Raw genomic sequence first — 25721 nt, forward strand, 5'->3', positions numbered from 1 at the left:
CTCTCCTACGCTGGGGCTGTTCACACTGAATTGAGTAGGATCTGCCCTCCGCCCCATTCACATTGTTCCACCTCACCATGGGATCGGCACTTCCTAGCCCTGTTTGCTTCCAGCCCAGGCCTCAAGACACTGCCTGCCAGTGACCTCTGGATGGAGGTAATGGTGAAGAGGCTACTCCTCCCACTACACCAGCCCAAGTGAGATGCTGTCAATTCCACCAGCTCTCTGCTTAAAGTTCTACAAACTCCGACAATCTACCTCGTTACGAACCTGCACCTTACGGCCTGCCTGCACTGCACTTTCTCTGTAGTTGTTACAGTTTATTCTGCATCTTTTAATGCAATGTGTGCCGATTGATCTGTATGATCAGTATCCAAGACAACCTTTTCACTGTACAACAATAAATCAGTTCCTATTCCAAAATTATGTGAGGCATTCAGGCCAAATCTGGCTGTGCATTTGAAACTTGAAGCAAAACACTTTGAAACAAGCCTAGAAACTGAATTTCAAAAAAAAAGTCCTGAAATTAGCCAAGAAGACATTTGGAACAATGATTAGGTGAGACAAGCAAGAGAAAATCTGCAGATGCTGGCAATCCGAGCAACACACACAAAGTGCTGGAGGAACTCAGCAGGCCAGACAGCATCTATGGAAAAGAGCACAGTCGATGTTTCGGGCCGAGACCCAAGACCAGACCCAGACGTCTGTGTACCAGATTGGTCTCCTTATTAAAGGAAGGATATTATACATTGGAAGAGTTTGGAGGTTTGTTAGTTTGATATCAGGTGAGGTTGGGCAGGCTCACTCTTTACCTGCTGTGTTTAATGATTCTGTGAGTTGGAATCATCGGGTTAGTACTGTAGAGAAGTAGATCCTGCCATGCTGATCGGCAAACACCTGTCCGTACTTCATCCTGTTATCCATAGTCCTCAGAGACTTGGGATTCAGGTGTTCATCCAGCTGCTTCTCAAACGTGAGATCGCCTCATCCCACCATCCTCTCAAGTAGGAGTGAGAGACCAGGAAAATACAGAATTTGGAGGGTTTCTTTCCAAAGCAGTTGTTCTTCACACAGAGGGCGATGTGTATGTGGAACGTGCTGCCAGAGGGAATGGTAGACATGATGCAATTACAACATTTACAAGACATTTGGACAGGTAGATGGGCAGGAAAGGTTTGGAGGGAAATAGAGCAGATGGAGAGAAATGGGACTATCTCAGGCATGGATGGGATGAGCTGAAGGGCTTACTCGGTAATTCTGTGACTGTAAACGCAGCACAGTAGCACAAGGTGCTTTCTGTCCCACTGGTACTCTTCCATGCTAGGGTTAGAGCTTGGAGCCCTGACTCACAGCAGCTTGGTAGAAATGGTGGCCATGCAAATCATGAGGTCACTGGGAGAATATCTGGCAAAGAACATCCCTGCCATTAGACGTAGAGCAGGGTTGGGCATTCAGTCCATCGCATCTGCTCCACAATTAAATTATTCGAACTGCTCTGCCATTTGGCAGAGGAATCATCTGGGATGAGTTCCCTTTAGAAACAAGAGAAAACCTGCAAATGCTGGAAACACACACAAAGTGCTGCAGGAACTCAGCAGACCAGGCAGCATCTATGGAAAAGAGTACAGTCGATGTTTTGGACCAAGACCTTTCATCAGGACTGGAGAAAAAAAGATGAGGAGTTAGAGTAAGAAAGTGGTGGGAGGGCAGGAAGAACCACAAGGTGGTAGGTGAAACCGGGAGGGGGCGGTGGGGAAGGGGTGAAGTAAAGAGCTGGGAAGTTGATTGGTGAAGGAGATACAGGGCTGGAGAAGGGAGAGTCTGATAGGAGAGGACAGAAGACCATGGAAGAAAGAAAAGGGGAAAGAGCACCAGAGGGAGGTGATCGACAGGTAAAGAGATAAGGTGAGAGAGGGAAAAGGGGATGGGGAATGGTGAGGAGGGGATCATTACCGGAAGTTCATTCCACAAGGCTGGAGGCTACCCAGATGGAATATAAGATGTTTCTCCTCCAGTTTGAGTGTGGCCTCATCGAAGTGTGGTTGGGAAGTTCAAGAAATCGATGTTCATGCCATCCAGACAGAAGGGATCTCCCAGTGGCCGCCCATTTTAATTCCACTTCCCATTTCCATTCTGACATATCATTCCATGGACTCCCCTACTGTCGTGATGAGTCCACACTCAGGTTGGAGAAGCAGCACCTTGTATAACATCTGGGTCACCTCCGGCCTGATGGCATGAACATCGATTTCTCAAACTTCTGGTAATGCCCCCACCATAACCCCCCCCCAGCTCTCCTTCACCATTCCCCATTACTATTTCCCCCTCTCACCTCTGGGGCTCCTCCCTTTTTCTTACTTCCATGGCCTTATGTCCTCTGCTATCATATTCCCCCTACTCCAGGCCTGTATCTCTTTCACTAATCAACTTCCTGGCTCTTTGCTTCATACCGCCCCCCCCCCCAACTTCCCAGTTTCACCTATCACCGTGTGGTTCTTCCTCCCCTCCCCGCACCTTCTAACTCTGACTCCTCATTTGTTTTCCCCAGTCCCGATGGAGGGTTTCAGTCCAAAACGTCAACTGTAATCTTTTCCATCGATGGCCGCCTGGCCTGCAGGGTTCCTGCAGCATTGTGTGTGTGTGCGGAGCTTGGTATGATTTCCCATTGGCCAGAATTCATAAGGCAAAGTTTTCTGCGATTACTGTCATAAAGAAGGTTTTCACATAATCCAATGTCCAGATATTGATCATTTGAAATAAACTGTGAACTGTGTGACAAATCAGTTGGAAAGTTTGAGCCTGGGCTGGAGAACGCGGTGTACTCTGCTGCCCCCTGCAGGTACTGACTGGTACCTGCTGCTCGGTGGCAGCCCAGCTCTGAGCATGAGAACGAGAGCCAGATGACTCACATAGCGGAGTTCATTCTTACCTACTGCTCCTCCATTGGAGGGGACCAGTCACCATAGTAACACTCCAAAACACATGGGAAACAAATGTTTGTGTGTTTGTTTGTGTTTTCCAAAATGTACTTGTGAGTATTTTTGTTTATTAATGTTTGTGCATGTATTTGCATGTATCTGTATGAAAGTTACTTTGAATGTGTTTCTGTGCCTCTAAACTTCCTTATGAATATAATTGTCTGAGTGTGTGTGTGTGCATGTGTGTCACACTGCATGCACTAATCAGTCTGTTTAACTCCATTTAGGTTGTGGCAGGTGGTGTCAGCCGTCATGTTCAGTGTTGTTGCCATCATGGTGAGTACAGTGACTGTCACCACTGCTCTATTCACAGGCTAGATAAAGGATCTGTCCGACAGGGACAGGACATTACTGTGAATGCAGTCTCACGTGGCAGTGTGGGTGGGGAAGCTGTATCCATTCTGTCCATTCACTCTGCCAATACAGAGAGATTTAGGGCAGTCATCTTATTACCAAATATATCCTGAACTTCATGAGCCAAAAGCTGCATCTGTGCTGCCGGGCCTGCTGAGTTCCCCCAGCACTTTTTGATGGGTGGGAAATATTCCACATCATGAAGACTTTATCAGCTCAAACATTCACATTTGGCACAAATGACACAGTGTACTGACAGTCGGTCCACACTGTCACACAGTATATACTACTCCCAGTGCAGGAAATCCCAGTATGTACTACACCTAGTACTGAAGATCCCAGTAGAAACCACTCCGAGTGCAGGATATTCCTACCACTCCCAGTGCAGGAAATCCTGGTATATACTACTCCCAGTGCAGGAAATCCCAGTATGTACTACACCCAGTACTGAAGATCCCAGTAGAAACCACTCCAAGTGCAGGATATTCCTACCACTCCCAGTGCAGGAAATCCCAGTATATACCACCCAGTGCAGGAAATCCCTGTATATACTACCTTCAGAGCAGGATATCCCTATATGTACCACACCCAGTGCTGAATATTTTGGTATATACCACTCCCAGGGCAGAAAACCCCAGTATATACCATTCCCAATGAAGGAAATCCCAGTGTATACCACTCCCAGTGAGGGAAATCCCAGTGTATACCACTCCCAGTGAGGGAAATCCTGATATGTACCATTCCCAGTGCAGGAAATCTCAGTATACACCACTCCCAATGTGGAAAGTACCCGTATATACCACTCCCACTGCAGGAAATCCCAGTATATACCACTGCCAGTGCAGAAAATCCCACTATATAACATTCCTAGTGCAAGAAATCTCAGTAGAAAACTCTCCCAGTGCAGAAAATCACAGTATATACCACTCCCAGTGCAGGAAATCCTAGTAGACACTACTCCCAGTGTGTGAAATCCCGGAATATACCACTCCCAGTGTGGAAAATCCCAGTATATACCACTCCCAGTGTGGAAAATCCCTGTATATATCACTCCCAGGTCAAGGAATCCCAGTATACACACCCCCTATGTGGAAAATACCAGTATATACCACACCCAGTGCAGGAAATCTCAGGATATACCGCTCCCAGTGCAGGAAATCCCAGTGTACACCAACTTGCAAAGTGGGGAATTCAGATGCACACCCACTGCAGTTCTGGGGAATGCAAGTGTGACCACTCAGTGTGCGGGGAGTCCCAGTGTGCCAGTGAGGGATACCCTTGTACGCACCCACTCCCAATGCCGGGAATCATACTGCTCACCTACTTCCAGTGTGACAATCCTGGTGTGCACAGATTCCCAGTGTGACAACCCTGGTGTGCACAGATTCCCAGTGTGACAATCCTGGTGTGCACAGATTCCCAGTGTGACAATCCTGGTGTGCACACACTCACAGTCCAGATAATCCCAGTGCATACACACTCCTTGTACTCTTTACAACTGACCCCTCTCACTAGCTTTCTGACTGTTTACAGCACCAATGAGTTTTCAAAAGGACACCCAGCTCACAATGAATAGTATTATTTCGCCTTTTATCTACATTTTTAAAAATATCGTGTTTTGCTGTGTTCTGCATCAAAGTGAAAGGGACCTGGATATTGTTCTGTAATGCTTTGGCAGTTTTTAACCAGAAACACCAGCACTAAAAATCTCAGCTCTGGGAAATAAGTGAAACAAACAGGAGAAAAACGCTCCCTGCCTCAACAACATTGCATGCTCCTCATTCAGAGAGCTAATTGTTTCAGAGGTAGTAAACTCAGTGTTATGGGACATTATGTGCAGTTTTATCTGGCATGGCCTCTCCCACTTACAGCTTCTCATACTCCACTGATCACCCCTCTCTCATACCTGGTGACCCACACGCACTCTAAACCTCAATCCCTCACTCCCAGCCTCTGTCCCTCACTCCCAGTCTCCCTTGCAGGCTACCTCCCTCACTCTCAATACCCCTTCCTCCTGATTTCCCCACTCCTCACTCCCACATCCCTCATTCTCCAATTCCCCAACTCCTTCCTAATTCTCCTCCCTTCCTCCGGTCTCTGTCCCCAAGGGCTGTGCAACCATTTTCCATTTTCAGCCTTGGTACAACTCCACGTTGGCACTTTTCTGCGGGAACTCAGTGAGAACGTGATGACCGTGTGAGGTGTGAGCCCATCTCCGACACATGGCCTGTGGCCAGTGGGCCTATCTCCCTGAGGTTGGGAGGGGTTGAGGTCTCCCTGAGCTGGGGTCGTGGGGGGTGCCTTGTCTTTTCCCTAAGCTTCTTAATTACAGCACCTAGGAAACGCACAGTCCTCGCCACACGGGCTTCGTTTGTTCATTGTGCTGAGACTGGAACATCTGTTCGGGGACATTGTCAGAAAGAATGTTCCTGTCTTTTTGCCAGGCACTAATCATCCCCGACCGGCTGTATGATGCAGTCTTTGATGACGGTGGTTCAGGCAGTAAGATATCTGTGAGACTGTATGGAGGAGCCCTGCTCAGTAAGTATCATCTACAAAGCTCTACTCCAAGAACCCTTCCTTAAAAATCCCGGTACACACACTTTAACACAACCCCACCAGACCCAATGTACAGGGACCATTCCTCCGTAACACAACCCCTCTGTACCCTACGTCCACAAACCATTCCTCCATAACACAACCCCTCAACACCCCACATCCACAACCCACTCCTCCATAACACAACCCCTCTATACCCCACGTCCACAAACCACTCCTCCATAACATAACCCCTCGATATCCAACGTCCACAACCCACCCCGCCATAACACAACCCCTCTATATCCCACGTCCACAACCCACTCCTCCATAACACAACCCGTCTACACCCAACGTTTACAACCCACTCCTCCATATCACAACGCCTCTATACCCCACGTCCATAAACCACTCCTCCATAACAAAACCCCTCTATACCCCACGTCCACAAACCACTCCTCCATAACACAACCCCTCTATACCCCACGTCAACAAACCACTCCTCCATAACACAACCCCACTATACCCCATGTCCACGAACCACTCCTCCATATCACAACCCCTCTATACCCCACGTCCATAAACCACTTCTCCATAACACAACCCCACTATACCCCACGTCCACAAACCACTCCTCCATAACACAACGCTTCTATACCCCATGTCCACAAACTACTCCTCCATAACACAACCCCTCTATACCCACACACACAAACGACTCCTCCATAACACAACCCCTCTGCACCCCACGTCTACAACACACTCCTCCATAACACAACACTTCTACACCCCACGTCCACAAACCAATCCTCCATAACACAACCCCTCTATACCACACGTCCACAAAACACTCCTCCATGACACAACCCCTATACACCCTCTCGTCTACAAACCACTCCTCTATCACACAACCGATCGATAGCCCACGTCCACAAGCCATTCCTACATAACACAACCCCTCTATACCCCACGTCCACAAACCCTCTCCTCCATAACACAACCCCTCTATACCCACCATCCACAAACCACTCCTCCATAGCACAACCACTCTACACCCCACGTCCAAACACCACTCCTAAATAACACAACCCCTCTATACCCCACGTCCACAAACTACTCCTCCATAACACAACCCCTCTATACTTCACGTCCACAAACCACTCCTCATAACACAACCCCTCTGCACCCCATGTCTACAAACCACTCCTCCATAACACAACCCCTCTACACCCCACGTCCACAACCCACTCCTCCATAACACAACCCCTCTATACCCCACGTCCACAAACCACTCCTCCATAACACAACCCCTCTATACCCCACGTCCACAAACCCTCTCCTCCATAACACAACCCCTCTATACCCACCATCCACAAACCACTCTTCCATAGCACAACCCCTCTACACCCCACGTCCAAACACCACTCCTAAATAACACAACCCCTCTATACCCCACGTCCACAAACCACTCTTCCATATCACAACCCCTCTATACCCGATGTGCACAAACCAATCCTCCATGACACAACCCCGCTACACCCCACGTCCATAAACCACTCCTCCATAACACAACCCCTCCATAGCGCAATCCCTCTACACCCCACGTCCACAATCCACTCCTAAATAACACAACTCCTCGATGCCCCACGTCCACAAACCACTCCTCCATATCACAACCCCTCTATGCCCCACGTCCATAAATCACTCCTCCATAACACAACCCCTCTATACCCCACGTCCACAAACCACTCCTCCATAACACAACCCCTCTATACCCCACATCACAAACCACTCCTCCACATCACAACCCCTCTATACCCCACATCGATAAACCACTCCTCCATAACACAACCCGTCTACACCCCACGTCTACAACAGACTCCTCCATAACACAATCCCTCTACACCCGACGTCCACAAACCACTCCTCCATAACACAACCCCTCTATACCCACGTCCACAAACCACTCCTCCATAACACATCCCCTCCATAGCCCACGTCCACAAACCATTCCTCCATAACACAACCCCTATATACCCCACGTCCACAAATCACTTCTCCATAACACAACCCCTCTATACCCCACGTCCACAAACCACTCCTCCATAACACAACCCCTCTATACCCCACGTCCACAAACCACTCCTCCATAACACAACCCCTCTATACCCCACATCCATAAATCACTCCTCCATAACACAACCCCTCTATACCCCACGTCCACAAACCACTCCTCCATAACACAACCCCTCTATACCCCACGTCACAAACCACTCCTCCACATCACAACCCCTCTATACCCCACATCGATAAACCACTCCTCCATAACACAACCCCTCTACACCCCACGTCTACAACAGACTCCTCCATAACACAATCCCTCTACACCCGACGTCCACAAACCACTCCTCCATAACACAACCCCTCTATACCCACGTCCACAAACCACTCCTCCATAACACATCCCCTCCATAGCCCACGTCCACAAACCATTCCTCCATAACACAACCCCTATATACCCCACGTCCACAAATCACTTCTCCATAACACAACCCCTCTATACCCCACGTCCAAACACCACTCCTAAATAACACAACCCCTCTATAGCCCACGTCCACAAACCACTCCTCCATAACACAACCCCTCTATACCCCACGTCCACAAACCCTCTCCTCCATAACACAACCCCTCTATACCCACCAACCACAAACCACTCCTCCATAGCACAGCCCCTCTACACCCCACGTCCAAACACCACTCCTAAATAACACAACCCCTCTATACCCCACGTCCACAAACTACTCCTCCATAACACAACCCCTCTATACTTCATTCCACAAACCACTCCTCACAACACAACCCCTCTGCACCCCATGTCTACAAACCACTCCTCCATAACACAACCCCTCTACACCCCACGTCCACAACCCACTCCTCCATAACACAACCCCTCTATACCCCATGTCCACAAACCAATCCCCCATAACACAACCCCTCTATACCCACATACACAAACGACTCCTCCATAACACAACCCCTCTACACCCCACGTCTACAACACACTCCTCCATAACACAACACTTCTACACCCAACGTCCACAAACCAATCCTCCATAACACAACCCCTCTACACCACACGTCCACAAAACACTCCTCCATGACACAACCCCTCTCGACCCCACGTCCACAAACCACTGCTCCATAGCACAATCCCTCTATACCCCACGTCCACAAACCACTCCTCCATGACACAACCCCTCTATACCCCACGTCCACAAACCACTCCTCCATAGCACAACCCCTCTATACCCACATCCACAAACCACTCCTCCATGACACAACCCCTCTATACCCCACGTCCACAAACCACTCCCCCATAACACAACCCCTCTATACCCCACGTCCACAAACCACTCCCCCATAGCACAACCCCTCTACACCCCACGTCCACAAACCACTTCTCCATAACATAACCCCTCTCTACCCCATGTCCACAAAACACTCCTCCATAACACAACCCCTCTATACCCTACGTCCACAAACCTCCATAACACAACCCCTCTATACCCCACGTCCACAAACCACTCCTCCATAACACATCCCCTCTATACCCCATGTCCACAAACCACTCCTCCATAACACAACCACTCTTTTCCCCACGTCCATAAACCACTCCTCCATAACACAACCCGTCTATACCACACGTCCACAAAACACTCCTCCAGAACATAACCCGTCTTCACCCCACGTCTACAACACACCCCTCCATAACACAATCCCTCTGCACCCCACGTCCACAAACCGTTCCTCCATAACACAACCCCTCCACACCCCACGTCCACAAACCACTCCTCCATTACACAACCCCTCTATACCCCACGTCCACAAACCACTCCTCCATGACACAACCCCTCTGTACCCTACGTCCACTAACGACTCCTCCACAACACAACCCCTCTATATCCCACGTCTACAAACCACTCCTCCATAACACAACTCCTCGAAACCCCACGTCCACAAAACATTTCTCCATATCACAACCACTCTATACCCCAAGTCCACAAACCACTCCCCCATAACACAACCCCTCTATACCCCACGTCCACAAACCACTCCTCCATAACACAACCCCTCTATAGCCCACATCCACAAACCATTCCTCCATAACACAACCCCTCTATGCCCCCCGTCTACAAATCACTCCTCCATATCACAAACCCTCTATACCCCAAACCACAAACCGGTACTCCATTACACAACCGCTCCACACCCCCTACGTCCACAACCCATGCCTCCATAACATAACCCCTCTATACCCCACGTCCATAAACCACTTCTCCATAACATAACCCCTCTATACCCCACGTCCACAAAACACTCCTCCGTAACACAACCCCTCTGTACCCCACGTCCACAAAACACTCCTCCATAACACATCTTCTCTATACCCTACGTCCAAACACCACTCCTCCATAACACAGCCCCTCTATACCCCACGTCCACAACCTACTCCTCCATAACACAACCCCTCTATACCCCACGTCCACAAAACACTCCTCCATAACACAACCCCTCTATACCACACATCCACAAATCACTCCCCCATATCACAACCCCTCTATACCCCATGTCCACAAACTACTCCTCCATAACACAACCCCTCTATACTTCACTTCCACAAACCACTCCTGACAACACAACCCCTCTGCACCCCATGTCTACAAACCACTCCTCCATAACGCAACCCCTCTACACCCCACGTCCACAACCCACTCCTCCATAACACAACCCCTCTATACCCCATGTCCACAAACCAATCCCCCATAACACAACCCCTCTATACCCACATACACAAACGACTCCTCCATAACACAACCCCTCTACACCCCACGTCTACAACACACTCCTCCATAACACAACACTTCTACACCCCACGTCCACAAACCAATCCTCCATAACACAACCCCTCTATACCACACGTCCACAAACCACTTCTCCACAACACAACCACTTTCGACCCCACGTCCACAAACCACTGCTCCATAGCACAATCCCTCTATACCCCACGTCCACAAACCACTCCTCCATAACACAACCCCTCTGCACCCCACGTCCACAAACCACTCCTCCATAACACAACCCCTCTATACCCCATTTCCACAAACCAATCCCCCATAACACAACCCCTCTATACCCACATACACAAACGACTTCTCCATGACACAACCCCTCTACACCCCACGTCAACAACACACTCCTCCATAACACAACACTTCTACACCCCACGTCCACAAACCAATCCTCCATAACACAACCCCTCTACACCACACGCCCACAAACCACTTCTCCATAACACAACCCCTCTCGACCCCACGTCCACAAACCACTGCTCCATAGCACAATCCCTCTATACCCCACGTCCACAAACCACTCCTCCACAACACAACCCCTCTATACCCCACGTCCACAAACCACTCCCCCATAACACAACCCCTCTATACCCCACATCCACAAACGACACCTCCATAGCACAACCACTCTGCACCCATCTGCAAACCACTCCTCCATAACACAATCCCTCTGCACCCCACGTCCACAAACCACTCCTCCATAACACAACCCCTCTATACTTCACTTCCACAAACCACTCCTCACAACACAACCCCTCTGCACCCCATGTCTACAAACCACTCCTCCATAACGCAACCCCTCTACACCCCACCTCCACAACCCACTCCTCCATAACACAACCCCTCTATACCCCATGTCCACAAACCAATCCCCCATAACACAACCCCTCTATACCCACATACACAAACGACTCCTCCATAACACAACCCCTCTACACCCCACGTCTACAACACACTCCTCCATAACACAACACTTCTACACCCCACGTCCACAAACCAATCCTCCATAACACAACCCCTCTATACCCCACGTCCACAAACCACTCCTCCATGACACAACCACTCTAGACCCCACGTCCACAAACCACTGCTCCATAGCACAATCCCTCTATACCCCACGTCCACAAACCACTCCTCCACAACACAACCCCTCTATACCCCACGTCCACAAACCACTCCCCCATAACACAACCCCTCTATACCCACATCCACAAACGACACCTCCATAGCACAACCACTCTGCACCCATCTGCAAACCACTCCTCCATAACACAATCCCTCTGCACCCCACGTCCACAAACCACTCCTCCATAACACAACCGCTCTATAGCCCACGTCAAGAAACCACTCCTCCATAACACAATCCCTCTATACCCACTGTCCACAAACCACTCCCCCATAGCACAACCCCTCTACACCCCACGTCCACAAACCCTCTCCTCCATAACACAACCCCTCCATACCCACTGTCCACAAACCACTCCTCCATAGCACAACCCCTCTACACCCCACGTCCAAACACCATTCCTAAATAACACAACCACTCTATACCCCACGTCCACAAACCACTCTTCCATATCACAACCCCTCTATACCCCACGTCCACAAACCACTCCTCCATAACATAACCCCTCTGTACCCCACGTCCACAAAACACTCCTCCATAACACAACTTCTCTATACCCCACGTCCACAACCTACTCCTACATAACACAACCCCTCTATACTTCACTTCCACAAACCACTCCTCACAACACAACCCCTCTGCACCCCATGTCTACAAACCACTCCTCCATAACGCAACCCCTCTACACCCCACGTCCACAACCCACTCCTCCATAACACAACCCCTCTATACCCCATGTCCACAAACCAATCCCCCGTAACACAACCCCTCTATACCCACATACACAAACGACTCCTCCATAACACAACCCCTCTACACCCCACGTCTACAACACACTCCACCATAACACAACACTTCTACACCCCACGTCCACAAACCAATCCTCCATAACACAACCCCTCTACACCACACGTCCACAAACCACTTCTCCATAACACAACCACTCTCGACCCCACGTCCACAAACCACTGCTCCATAGCACAATCCCTCTATACCCCACGTCCACAAACCACTCCTCCATAACACAACCCCTCTGCACCCCACGTCCACAAACCACTCCTCCATAACACAACCCCTCTATACCCCATGTCCACAAACCAATCCCCCATAACACAACCCCTCTATACCCACATACACAAACGACTTCTCCATGACACAACCCCTCTACACCCAACGTCTACAACACACTCCTCCATAACACAACCCCTCTATACCCCATGTCAACAAACCACTCCTCCATAACACAACCCCTCTATACCCCACGTCCACAAACCACTCCCCCATAACACAACCACTCTACACCCATCTGCAAACCACTCCTCCATAACACAATCCCTCTGCACCCCACGTCCACAAACCACTCCTCCATAACACAACCGCTCTATATCCCACGTCAACAAACCACTCCTCCATAACACAATCCCTCTATACCCACCGTCCACAAACCACTCCCCCATAGCACAACCCCTCTACACCCCACGTCCACAAACCCTCTCCTCCATAACACAACCCCTCCATACCCACTGTCCACAAACCACTCCTCCATAGCACAACCCCTCTACACCCCACGTCCAAACACCATTCCTAAATAACACAACCACTCTATACCCCACGTCTACAAATCACTCCTCCATATCACAAACCCTCTATACCCCAAACCACAAACCGGTACTCCATAACACAACCGCTCCACACCCCATGTCCACAACCCACGCCTCCATAACATAACCCCTCTATACCCCACATCCATAAACCACTTCTCCATAACATAACCCCTCTATACCCCACGTCCACAAACCACTCCTCCATTCCATAACCCCTCTACACCCCACGTCCACAAAACACTCCTCCATAACACAACCCCTCTATACCCTACGTCCAAACACCTCTCCTCCATAACACAACCTCTCCATACCCGACGTCACAAACCACTCCTACATAACACAACCCCTCTACACCCCATGTCCACAAACCACTTCTCCAGAACACAACCCCTCTACACCCCACGTCCACAAACCACTCTTCCAGAACACAACCCCTCTATACCCCACGTCCACAAACCACTCCTCCATACCATAACCCCTCGATACCCAACGTCCACAACCCACCCCGCCATAACACAACCCCTCTATATCCCACGTCCACAACCCACTCCTCCATAACACAACCCCTCTACACCCCATGTCCACAACCCACTCCTCCATAACACAACCCCTCTATACCCCACGTCCATAAACCACTCCTCCATAACACAACCCCTCTATACCCGACGTCCGCAAACCACTCCTCCATAACACAACGCTTCTATACCCCATGTCCACAAACTACTCCTCCATAACACAACCCCTCGACACCCCACGTCCACAAACCACTCCTCCATAACACAACCCCTCTATACCCCACGTCACAAACCACTCCTCCATATCACAACCCCTTTATACCCCACATCGATAAACCACTCCTCCATAACAAAACCCCTCGACACCCCACGTCTACAACAGACTCCTCCATAACACAATCCCTCTACACCCCACGTCCACAAACCACTCCTCCATAACACAACCCCTCTATACCCCACGTCCACAAACCACTCCTCCATAACACATCCCCTCCATAGCCCACGTCCACAAACCATTCCTCCATAACACATCCCCTATATACCCCACGTCCACAAATAACTTCTCCATAACACAACCCCTCTGTACCCCACGTCCACAAACCACTCCTCCATAACATAACCCCTCTATACTCAACGTCCACAACCCACCCCGCCATAACACAACCCCTCTATATCCCACGTCCACAAACCACTCCTGCATAACACAACCCCTCGACACCACACGTCCAGAAAGCACTCCTCCATTTCACAACCCCTCTATACCCCACATCCATAAACCGCTCCTCCATAACACAACCCCTCTATACCCGACGTCCACAAACCACTCCTCCATATCACAACCACTCTATACCCCACGTCCATAAACCATTTCTCCATTCTATAACCCCTCTACACCCTACGTCCACAAAACACTCCTCCATAACATAACCCCTCTATACCCTACGTCCAAACACCTCTCCTCCATAACACAACCTCTCTATACCCGACGTCACAAACCACTCCTACATAACACAACCCCTCTATACCCCATGTCCACAAACCACTTCTCTAGAACACAACCCCTGTATACCCCACGTCCACAAACTACTCCTCCATAACATAACCCCTCGATACCCAACGTCCACAACCGACCCCGCCATAACACAACTCCTCTATATCCCACGTCCACAACCCACTCCTCCTTAACACAACCCCTCTACACCCCATGTCCACGAACCACTCCTCCATATCACAACCCCTCTATACCCCACGCCCATAAACCACTCCTCCATAACACAACCCCTCTATACCCCACATCCTCAAACCACTCCTCCATAACACAGCGCTTCTATACCCCATGTCCACAAACTACTCCTCCATAACACAACCCCTCTATACCCACATACACAAACGACTCCTCCATAACACAACCCCTCTACATCCCACGTCTACAACACACTCCTCCATAAAACAACACTTCTACACCCCACGTCCACAAACCGATCCTCTATAACACAACCCCTCTATACCACACGTACACAAACCCTCTCCTCCATAACACAACCCCTCTATACCCCACATCCACAAACCACTTCTCCATAACACAACCCCTCTATACCCCACGTCCACAAACCCTCTCCTCCATAACACAACCCCTCTGCACCCCATGTCTACAAACCACTCCTCCATAACACAACCCCTCTACACCCCACGTCCACAACCCACTCCTCCATAACACAACCCCTCTATACCCCACGTCCACAAACCACTCCTCCATAACACAACCCCTCTATACCCCATGTCCACAAACCAATCCCCCATAACACAACCCCTCTATACACACATACACAAACGACTCCTCCATAACACAACCCCTCTACACCCCACGTCTACAACACACTCCTCCATAACACAACACTTCTACACCCCACGTCCACAAACTAATCCTCCATAACACAACCCCTGTATACCACACGTCCACAAAACACTCCTCCATATCACAACCTCAGTACACACTCTCGTCTACAAACCACTCCTCCGTAACACAACCGCTCTATAGCCCAAGTCCACAGACCATTCCTCCATAACACAACCCCTCTATACCCCACATCCACAAACCACTCCTCCATAACACAACCCCTCTATACCCCACGTCCACAAACCCTCTCCTCCATAACACAACCCCTCTATACCCACCATCCACAAACCACTCCTCCATAGCACAACCCCTCTACACCCCACGTCCATAAACCATTCCTCCATAACACAACCCCTCCATAGTAAAATCCCTCTACACCCCACGTCCACAATCCACTCCTAAATAACACAACCCCTCTATACCCCACGTCCACAAACCACTCCTCCATATCACAACCCCTCTAGACCCCACGTCCACAAACCACTCCTCCATAACACTACCCCTCTACACCCCACGTCCACAAACCACTCCTCCATAACACAACCCCTCTATACCCCACGTCACAAACCACTCCTCCATATAACAACCCCTTTATACCCCACATCGATACACCACTCCTCCATGACACAACCCCACTACACCCCACGTCTACAACAGACTCCTCCATAACACAATCCCTCCACACCCCACGTCCACAAACCACTCCTCCATAACACAACCCCTCTATACCCCATGTCCACGAACCACTTCTCCATATCACAAACCCTCTATACCCCACGCCCATAAAACACTCCTCCATAACACAACCCCTCTATACCCCACGTCCACAAACCACTCATCCATAACACAGCGCTTTTATACCCCATCTCCACAAACTACTCCTCCATAACACAACCCCTCTATACCCACATACACAAACGACTCCTCCATAACACAACCCCTCTACACCCCACGTCTACAACACACTCCTCCATAACACAACACTTCTACACCCCACGTCCACAAACCGATCCTCCATAACACAACCCCTCTATACCACACGTCCACAAAACACTCCTCCATGACACAACCCCTATACACCCTCTCGTCTACAAACCACTCCTCCATCACACAACCCCTCTATACCACATGTCCACAAACACTCTCCTCCATAACACAACCCCTCTGCACCCCATGTCTACAAACCACTCCTCCATAACACAACCCCTCTACACCCCACGTCCACAACCCACTCCTCCATAACACAACCCCTCTACACCCCACGTCCACAACCCACTCCTCCATAACACAACCCCTCTAAACCCCATGTCCACAAACCACTCCTCCATCACACAACCCCTCTATACCCCACGTACACAAACCCTCTCCTCCATAACACAACCCCTCAAGACCCACCATCCACAAACCACTCCTCCATAGCACAACCCCTCTACACCCCACGTCCACAATCCACTCCTAAATAACACAACCCCTCTATACCCTCGTCCACAAACCACTCCTCCATAACACAACCCCTCTATACCCCACGTCCACAAACCACTCCTCCATAACACAACCCCTCTATACCCTACGTCACAAACCACTCCTCCATATCACAACCCCTTTATACCCCACATCGATAAACCACTCCTCCATAACACATCCCCTCCATAGCCCACGTCCACAAACCATTCCTCCATAACACAACCCCTCTATACCCCACGTCCACAAACCACTCCTCCATAACATAACCCCTCTATACCCAACGTCCACAACCCACCCCGCCATAACCCAACCCCTCTATATCCCACGTCCACAACCCACTCCTCCATAACACAACCCCTCTACACCCCACGTCCACAAACCACTCCTCCATATCACAACCCCTTTATACCCCACGTCCATAAACCACTCCTCCATAACACAACCCCTCTATATCCGACGTCCACAAACCACTCCTCCATATCACAACCCCTCTATACCCCACGTCCATAAACCACTTCTCCATTCCATAACCCCTCTACACACCACGTCCACAAAACACTCCTCCATAACACAACCCCTCTATACCCTACGTCCAAACACCTCTCCTCCATAACACAACCTCTCTATACCCGACGTCACAAGCCACTCCTACATAACACAACCCCTCTACACCCCATGTCCACAAACCACTTCTCCAGAACACAACCCCTCTATACCCCACGACCACAAACCACTCCTCCGTAACATAACCCCTCGATATCCAACGTCCACAACCCACCCCGCCATAACACAACCCCTCTATATCCCATGTCCAGAACCCACTCCTCCATAACACAACCCCTCTACACCCCACGTCCACAACCCACTCCTCCATAACACATCCCCTCCATAGCCCACGTCCACAAACCATTCCTCCATAACACAACCCCTCTATACCCCACGTCCACAAACCACTCCTCCATAACTTAACCCCTCTATACGCAACGTCCACAACCCACCCCGCCATAACCCAACCCCTCTATATCCCACGTGGACAACCCACTCCTCCATAACACAACCCCTCTACACCCCACGTCCACAAACCACTCCTCCATATCACAACACCTCTATACCCCACGTCCATAAACCACTCCTCCATAACACAACCCCTCTATATCCGACGTCCACAAACCACTCCTCTATATCACAACCCCTCTATACCCCACGTCCATAAACCACTTCTCCATTCCATAACCCCTCTACACACCACGTCCACAAAACACTCCTCCATAACACAACCCCTCTATACCCTACGTCCAAACACCTCTCCTCCATAACACAACCTCTCTATACCCGACGTCACAAACCACTCCTACATAACACAACCCCTCTACACCCCATGTCCACAAACCACTTCTCCAGAACACAACCCCTCTATACCCCACGACCACAAACCACTCCTCCGTAACATAACCCCTCGATATCCAACGTCCACAACCCACCCCGCCATATCACAACCCCTCTATATCCCATGTCCAGAACCCACTCCTCCATAACACAACCCCTCTACACCCCACGTCCACAACCCACTCCTCCATATCACAACGCCTCTATACCCCACGTCCATAAACCACTCCTCCATAACAAAACCCCTCTATACCCCACGTCCACAAACCACTCCTCCATAACAAAACCCCTCTATACCCCATGTCCACGAACCACTCCTGCGTATCACAACCCCTCTATACCCCACGTCCATAAACCACTCCTCCATAACACAATCCCTCTATACCCCACGTCCACAAACCACTCCTCCATAACACAACGCTTCTATACCCCATGTCCACAAACTACTCCTCCATAACACAACCCCTCTATACCCACATACACACACGACTCCTCCATAACACAACCCCTCTACACCCCACGTCTACAACACACTCCTCCATAACACAACACTTCTACACCCCACGTCCACAAACCAATCCTCCATAACACAACCCCTCTATACCACACATCCACAAAACACTCCTCCATGACACAACCCCTATACACCCTCTCGTCTACAAACCACTCCTCCATCACACAACCGATCGATAGCCCACGTCCACAAACCATTCCTCCATAACACAACCCCTCTATACCCCACGTCCACAAAACACTCCTCCATGACACAACCCCTATACACCCTCTCGTCTACAAACCACTCCTCCATCACACAACCGATCGATAGCCCACGTCCACAAACCATTCCTCCATAACACAACCCCTCTATACCCCACGTCCACAAACCACTCCTCCATAGCACAACCCCTCTGTACCCGACGTCCACAAACCACTCCTCCATAACATAACCCCTCGATATCCAACGTCCACAACCCACCCCGCCATAACACAACCCCTCTATATCCCACGTCCACAACCCACTCCTCCATAACACAACCCCTCTACACCCCACGTCCACAACCCCCTCCTCCATATCACAACGCCTCTATACCCCACGTCCATAAACCACTCCTCCATAACAAAACCCCTCTATACCCCACGTCCACAAACCACTCCTCCATAACACAACCCCTCTATACCCCACGTCCACAAACCACTCCTCCATAACACAACCCCTCTATACCCCATGTCCACGAACCACTCCTCCATATCACAACCCCTCTATACCCCACGTCCATAAACGACTTCTCCATAACACAACCCCACTATACCCCACGTCCACAAACCACTCCTCCATAACACAACGCTTCTATACCCCATGTCCACAAACTACTCCTCCATAACACAACACTTCTACACCCCACGTCCACAAACCAATCCTCCATAACACAACCCCTCTACACCACACGCCCACAAACACTCCTCCATGACACAACCCCTATACACCCTCTCGTCTACAAACCACTCCTCCATCACACAACCGATCGATAGCCCACGTCCACAAACCCTCTCCTCCATAACACAACCCCTCTATACCCACCATCCACAAACCACTCCTCCATAGCACAACCCCTCTACACCCCACGTCCAAACACCACTCCTAAATAACACAACCCCTCTATACCCTACGTCCACAAACCACTCCTCATAACACAACCCCTCTGCACCCCATGTCTACAAACCACTCCTCCATAACACAAACCCTCTACACCCCACGTCCACAACCCACTCCTCCATAACAGAACCCCTCTATACCCCACGTCCACAAACCACTCCTCCATAACACAACCCCTCTATACCCCACGTCCACAAACCCTCTCCTCCATAACACAACCCCTCTATACCCACCATCTACAAACCACTCTTCCATAGCACAACCCCTCTACACCCCACGTCCAAACACCACTCCTAAATAACACAACCCCTCTATACCCCACGTCCACAAACCACTCTTCCATATCACAACCCCTCTATACCCGACGTCCACAAACCAATCCTCCATGACACAACCCCGCTACACCCCACGTCCATAAACCACTCCTCCATAACACAACCCCCCCATAGCGCAATCCCTCTACACCCCACGTCCACAATCCACTCCTAAATAACACAACTCCTCGATACCCCACGTCCACAAACCACTCCTCCATATCACAACCCCTCTATACCTCACGTCCACAAACCACTCCTCCAGAAAACAACCCCTCTATACCCACATACAGACACGACTCCTCCATAACACAACCCCTCTACACCCCACGTCTACAACACACTCCTCCATAACACAACACTTCTACACCCCACGTCCACAAACCACTCCTCCATATCACAATCCCTCTATACCCCACGTCCATAAATCACTTCTCCATAACACAACCCCTCTATACCCCATGTCCACAAACTACTCCTCCATAACACAACCCCTCTATACCCACATACACACACGACTCCTCCATAACACAACCCCTCTACACCCCACGTCTACAACACACTCCTCCATAACACAACACTTCTACACCCCACGTCCACAAACCAATCCTCCATAACACAACCCCTCTATACCACACGTCCACAAAACACTCCTCCATGACACAACCCCTAAACACCCTCTCGTCTACAAACCACTCCTCCATCACACAACCGATCGATACCCCACGTCCACAAACCACTCCTCCATAACACAACCCCTCTACACCCCACGTCCACAACCCACTCCTCCATAACACAACCCCTCTATACTTCACGTCCACAAACCACTCCTCATAACACAACCCCTCTGCACCCCATGTCTACAAACCACTCCTCCATAACACAACCCCTCTATACCCCACGTCCACAAACCCTCTCCTCCATAACACAACCCCTCAAGACCCACCATCCACAAACCACTCCTCCATAGCACCTCCCCTCTACACCCCACGTCCAAACACCACTCCTAAATAACACAACCCCTCTATACCCCACGTCCACAAACCACTCTTCCATATCACAACCCCTCTATACCCGACGTCCACAAACCAATTCTCCATGACACAACCCCGCTACACCCCACGTCCATAAACCACTCCTCCATAACACAACCCCTCCAGAGCGCAATCCCTCTACACCCCACGTCCACAATCCACTCCTAAATAACACAACCCCTCGATACTCCACGTCCACAAACCACTCCTCCATATCACAACCCCTCTATACCCGACGTCCATAAACCACTCCTCCATAACACAACCCCTCCATACCCCACGTCCACAAACCACTCCTCCATAACACAACCCCTCTATACTCCACATCACAAACCACTCCTCCATATCACAACCCCTCTATACCCCACATCGATAAACCACTCCTCCATAACACAACCCCTCTATATCCACCATCCACAAACCACTCCTCCATAGCACAACCCCTCTACACCCCACGTCCAAACACCACTCCTAAATAGCACAACCCCTCTATACCCCACGTCCACAAACTACTCTTCCATAACAGAACCCCTCTATACTTCACGTCCACAAACCACTCCTCATAACACAACCCCTCTGCACCCCATGTCAACAAACCACTCCTCCAATACACAACCCCTCTATACCCCACGTCCACAAACCACTCCGCCATAACACAACCCCTCTATAGCCCACGTCCACAAACCCTCTCCTCCATAACACAACCCCACTATACCCACCATCCACAAACCACTCTTCCATAGCGCAAACCCCTCTACACCCCACGTCCAAACACCACTCCTAAATAACACAACCCCGCTACACCCCACGTCCACAAACCACTCTTCCATAACATAACCGCTCGATATCCAACGTCCACAACCCACCCCGCCATAACACAACCCCTCTATATCCCACGTCCACAGCCCACTCCTCCATAACACAACCCGTCTACACCCCACGTCCACAACCCACTCCTCCATATCACAACGCCTCTATACCCCACGTCCATAAACCACTCCTCCATAACAAAACCCCTCTATACCCCACGTCCACAAACCACTCCTCCATAACACAACCCCTCTACACCCCAGGTCCAAACACCACTCCTAAATAACACAACCAATCTATACCCCACGTCCACAAACCACTCCTCCATATCACAACCCCTCTATACCCCACGTCCATAAACCACTCCTCCATAACACAACCCCTCTATACCCCACGTCCACAAACCACTCCTCGATAACACAACCCCTCTACACCCCACGTCCACAAACCACTCCTCCATAGCACAACCCCTCTGTACCCGACGTCCACAAACCACTCCTCCATAACATAACCCCTCGATATCCAACGTCCACAACCCACCCCGCCATAACACAACCCCTCTATATCCCACGTCCACAACCCACTCCTCCATAACACAACCCCTCTACACCCCACGTCCACAACCCACTCCTCCATATCACAACGCCTCTATACCCCACGTCCATAAACCACTCCTCCATAACAAAACCCCTCTATACCCGACGTCCACAAACCACTCCTCCATAACACAACCCCACTATACCCCATGTCCACGAACCACTCCTCCATATCACAACCCCTCTATACCCCACGTCCATAAACCACTTCTCCATAACAAAACCCCACTATACCCCACGTCCACAAACCACTCCTCCATAACACAACGCTTCTATACCCCATGTCCACAAACTACTCCTCCATAACACAACCCCTCTATACCCACACACACAAACGACTCCTCCATAACACAGCCACTCTACACCCCACTTCTACAACACACTCCTCCATAACACAACACTTCTACACCCCACGTCCACAAACCAATCCTCCATAACACAACCCCTCTACACCACACGCCCACAAACACTCCTCCATGACACAACCCCTATACACCCTCTCGTCTACAAACCACTCCTCCATCACACAACCGATCGATAGCCCACGTCCACAAACCCTCTCCTCCATAACACAACCCCTCTATACCCACCATCCACAAACCACTCCTCCATAGCACAACCCCTCTACACCCCATGTCCAAACACCACTCCTAAATAACACAACCCCTCTATACCCCACATCCACAAACTACTCCTCCATAACACAACCGCTCTATACTTCACGTCCACAAACCACTCCTCATAACACAACCCCTCTGCACCCCATGTCTACAAACCACTCCTCCATAACACAAACCCTCTACACCCCACGTCCACAACCCACTCCTCCATAACACAACCCCTCTATACCCCACGTCCACAAACCACTCCTCCATAACACAACCCCTCTATAACCCACGTCCAGAAATCCTCTCCTCCATAACACAACCCCTCTATACCCACCATCCACAAACCACTCTTCCATAGCACAACCCCTCTACACCCCACGTCCAAACACCACTCCTAAATAACACAACCCCTCTATACCCCACGTCCACAAACCACTCTTCCATATCACAACCCCTCTATACCCGACGTCCACAAACCAATCCTCCATGACACAACCCCGCTACACCCCACGTCCATAAACCACTCCTCCATATCACAACCCCTCTATACCCCACATCGATAAACCACTCCTCCATAACACAACCCCTCTATATCCACCATCCACAAACCACTCCTCCATAGCACAACCCCTCTACACCCCACGTCCAAACACCACTCCTAAATAACACAACCCCTCTATACCCCACGTCACAAACTACTCTTCCATAACACAACCCCTCTATACTTCACGTCCACAAACCACTCCTCCATATCACAACCCCTCTATACCCCACGTCCATAAATCACTCCTCCATAACACAACCCCTCTATACCCCATGTCCACAAACTACTCCTCCATAACACAACCCCTCTATACCCACATACACAAACCACTCCGCCATAACACAACCCCTCTATACCTCACGTCCACAAACACACTCCTCCATAACACAACCCCTCTATACCCACCATCCACAAACCACTCTTCCATAGCACAACCCCGCTACACCCCACGTCCATAAACCACTCCTCCATAACACAACCCCTCCATAGCGCAATCCCTCTACACCCCACGTCCACAATCCACTCCTAAATAACACAACTCCTCGATACCCCACGTCCACAAACCAATCCTCCATATCACAACCCCTCTATACCCCACGTCCATAAATCACTCCTCCATAACACAACCCCTCTATACCCCACGTCCACAAACCACTCCTCCATAACACAACCCCTCTATACCCCATGTCCACAAACCACTCCTCCATAACACAACCCCTCTATACCCCACGTCCACAAACCACTCCTCCGTCACACAACCGCTCCACACCCCACGTCCACAACCCACTCCTCCATAGCACAACCCCTCTATACCCCACGTCCACAAACCACTCCTCCATAACACAACCCCTCTATACCCCACGTCCACAAACCACTCCTCCATAACACAACCCCTCTATACCCCACGTCCACAAACCCACTCCTCCATAACACAACCCCTCTATACCCACCATCCACAAACCACTCCTCCATAGCACAACCCCTCCATAGCGCAATCCCTCTACACCCCACGTCCACAATCCACTCCTAAATAACACAACTCCTCTATACCCCACGTCCACAAACCACTCCTCCATATCACAACCCCTCTATACCCCACGTCCACAAACCACTCCTCCATAACACAACCCCTCTATACCCGACGTCCACAAACCAATCCTCCATGACACAACCCCGCTACACCCCACATCCATAAACGACTCCTCCATATCACAACCCCTCTATACCCCACATCGATAAACCACTCCTCCATAACACAACCCCTCTATATCCACCATCCACAAACCACTCCTCCATAGCACAACCCCTCTACACCCCACGTCCAAACACCACTCCTAAATAACACAACCCCTCTATACCCCACGTCACAAACTACTCTTCCATAACACA

At 50.3% G+C, this 25721-nt stretch overlaps 1 protein-coding gene across 1 annotated transcript in view; it reads left to right on the forward strand.

Annotated features, from left to right (window-relative positions):
• The window catches only part of LOC134354318 (tumor protein p53-inducible protein 11-like), a 190202-nt gene that overhangs the window by 103457 nt on the left and 61024 nt on the right, over nt 1–25721 (forward strand). Inside the window, exons 4-5 of the mRNA XM_063063249.1 lie at nt 3206–3254; nt 5777–5873. Of these exons, the coding sequence (XP_062919319.1) occupies nt 3206–3254; nt 5777–5873 (146 nt within the window). The remainder of the gene's footprint in view (nt 1–3205; nt 3255–5776; nt 5874–25721) is intronic.

The sequence above is a fragment of the Mobula hypostoma genome, chromosome 11 (assembly GCF_963921235.1).
Source record: "Mobula hypostoma chromosome 11, sMobHyp1.1, whole genome shotgun sequence".
In the NCBI taxonomy this organism is placed as follows: Eukaryota; Metazoa; Chordata; class Chondrichthyes; order Myliobatiformes; family Myliobatidae; genus Mobula; species Mobula hypostoma.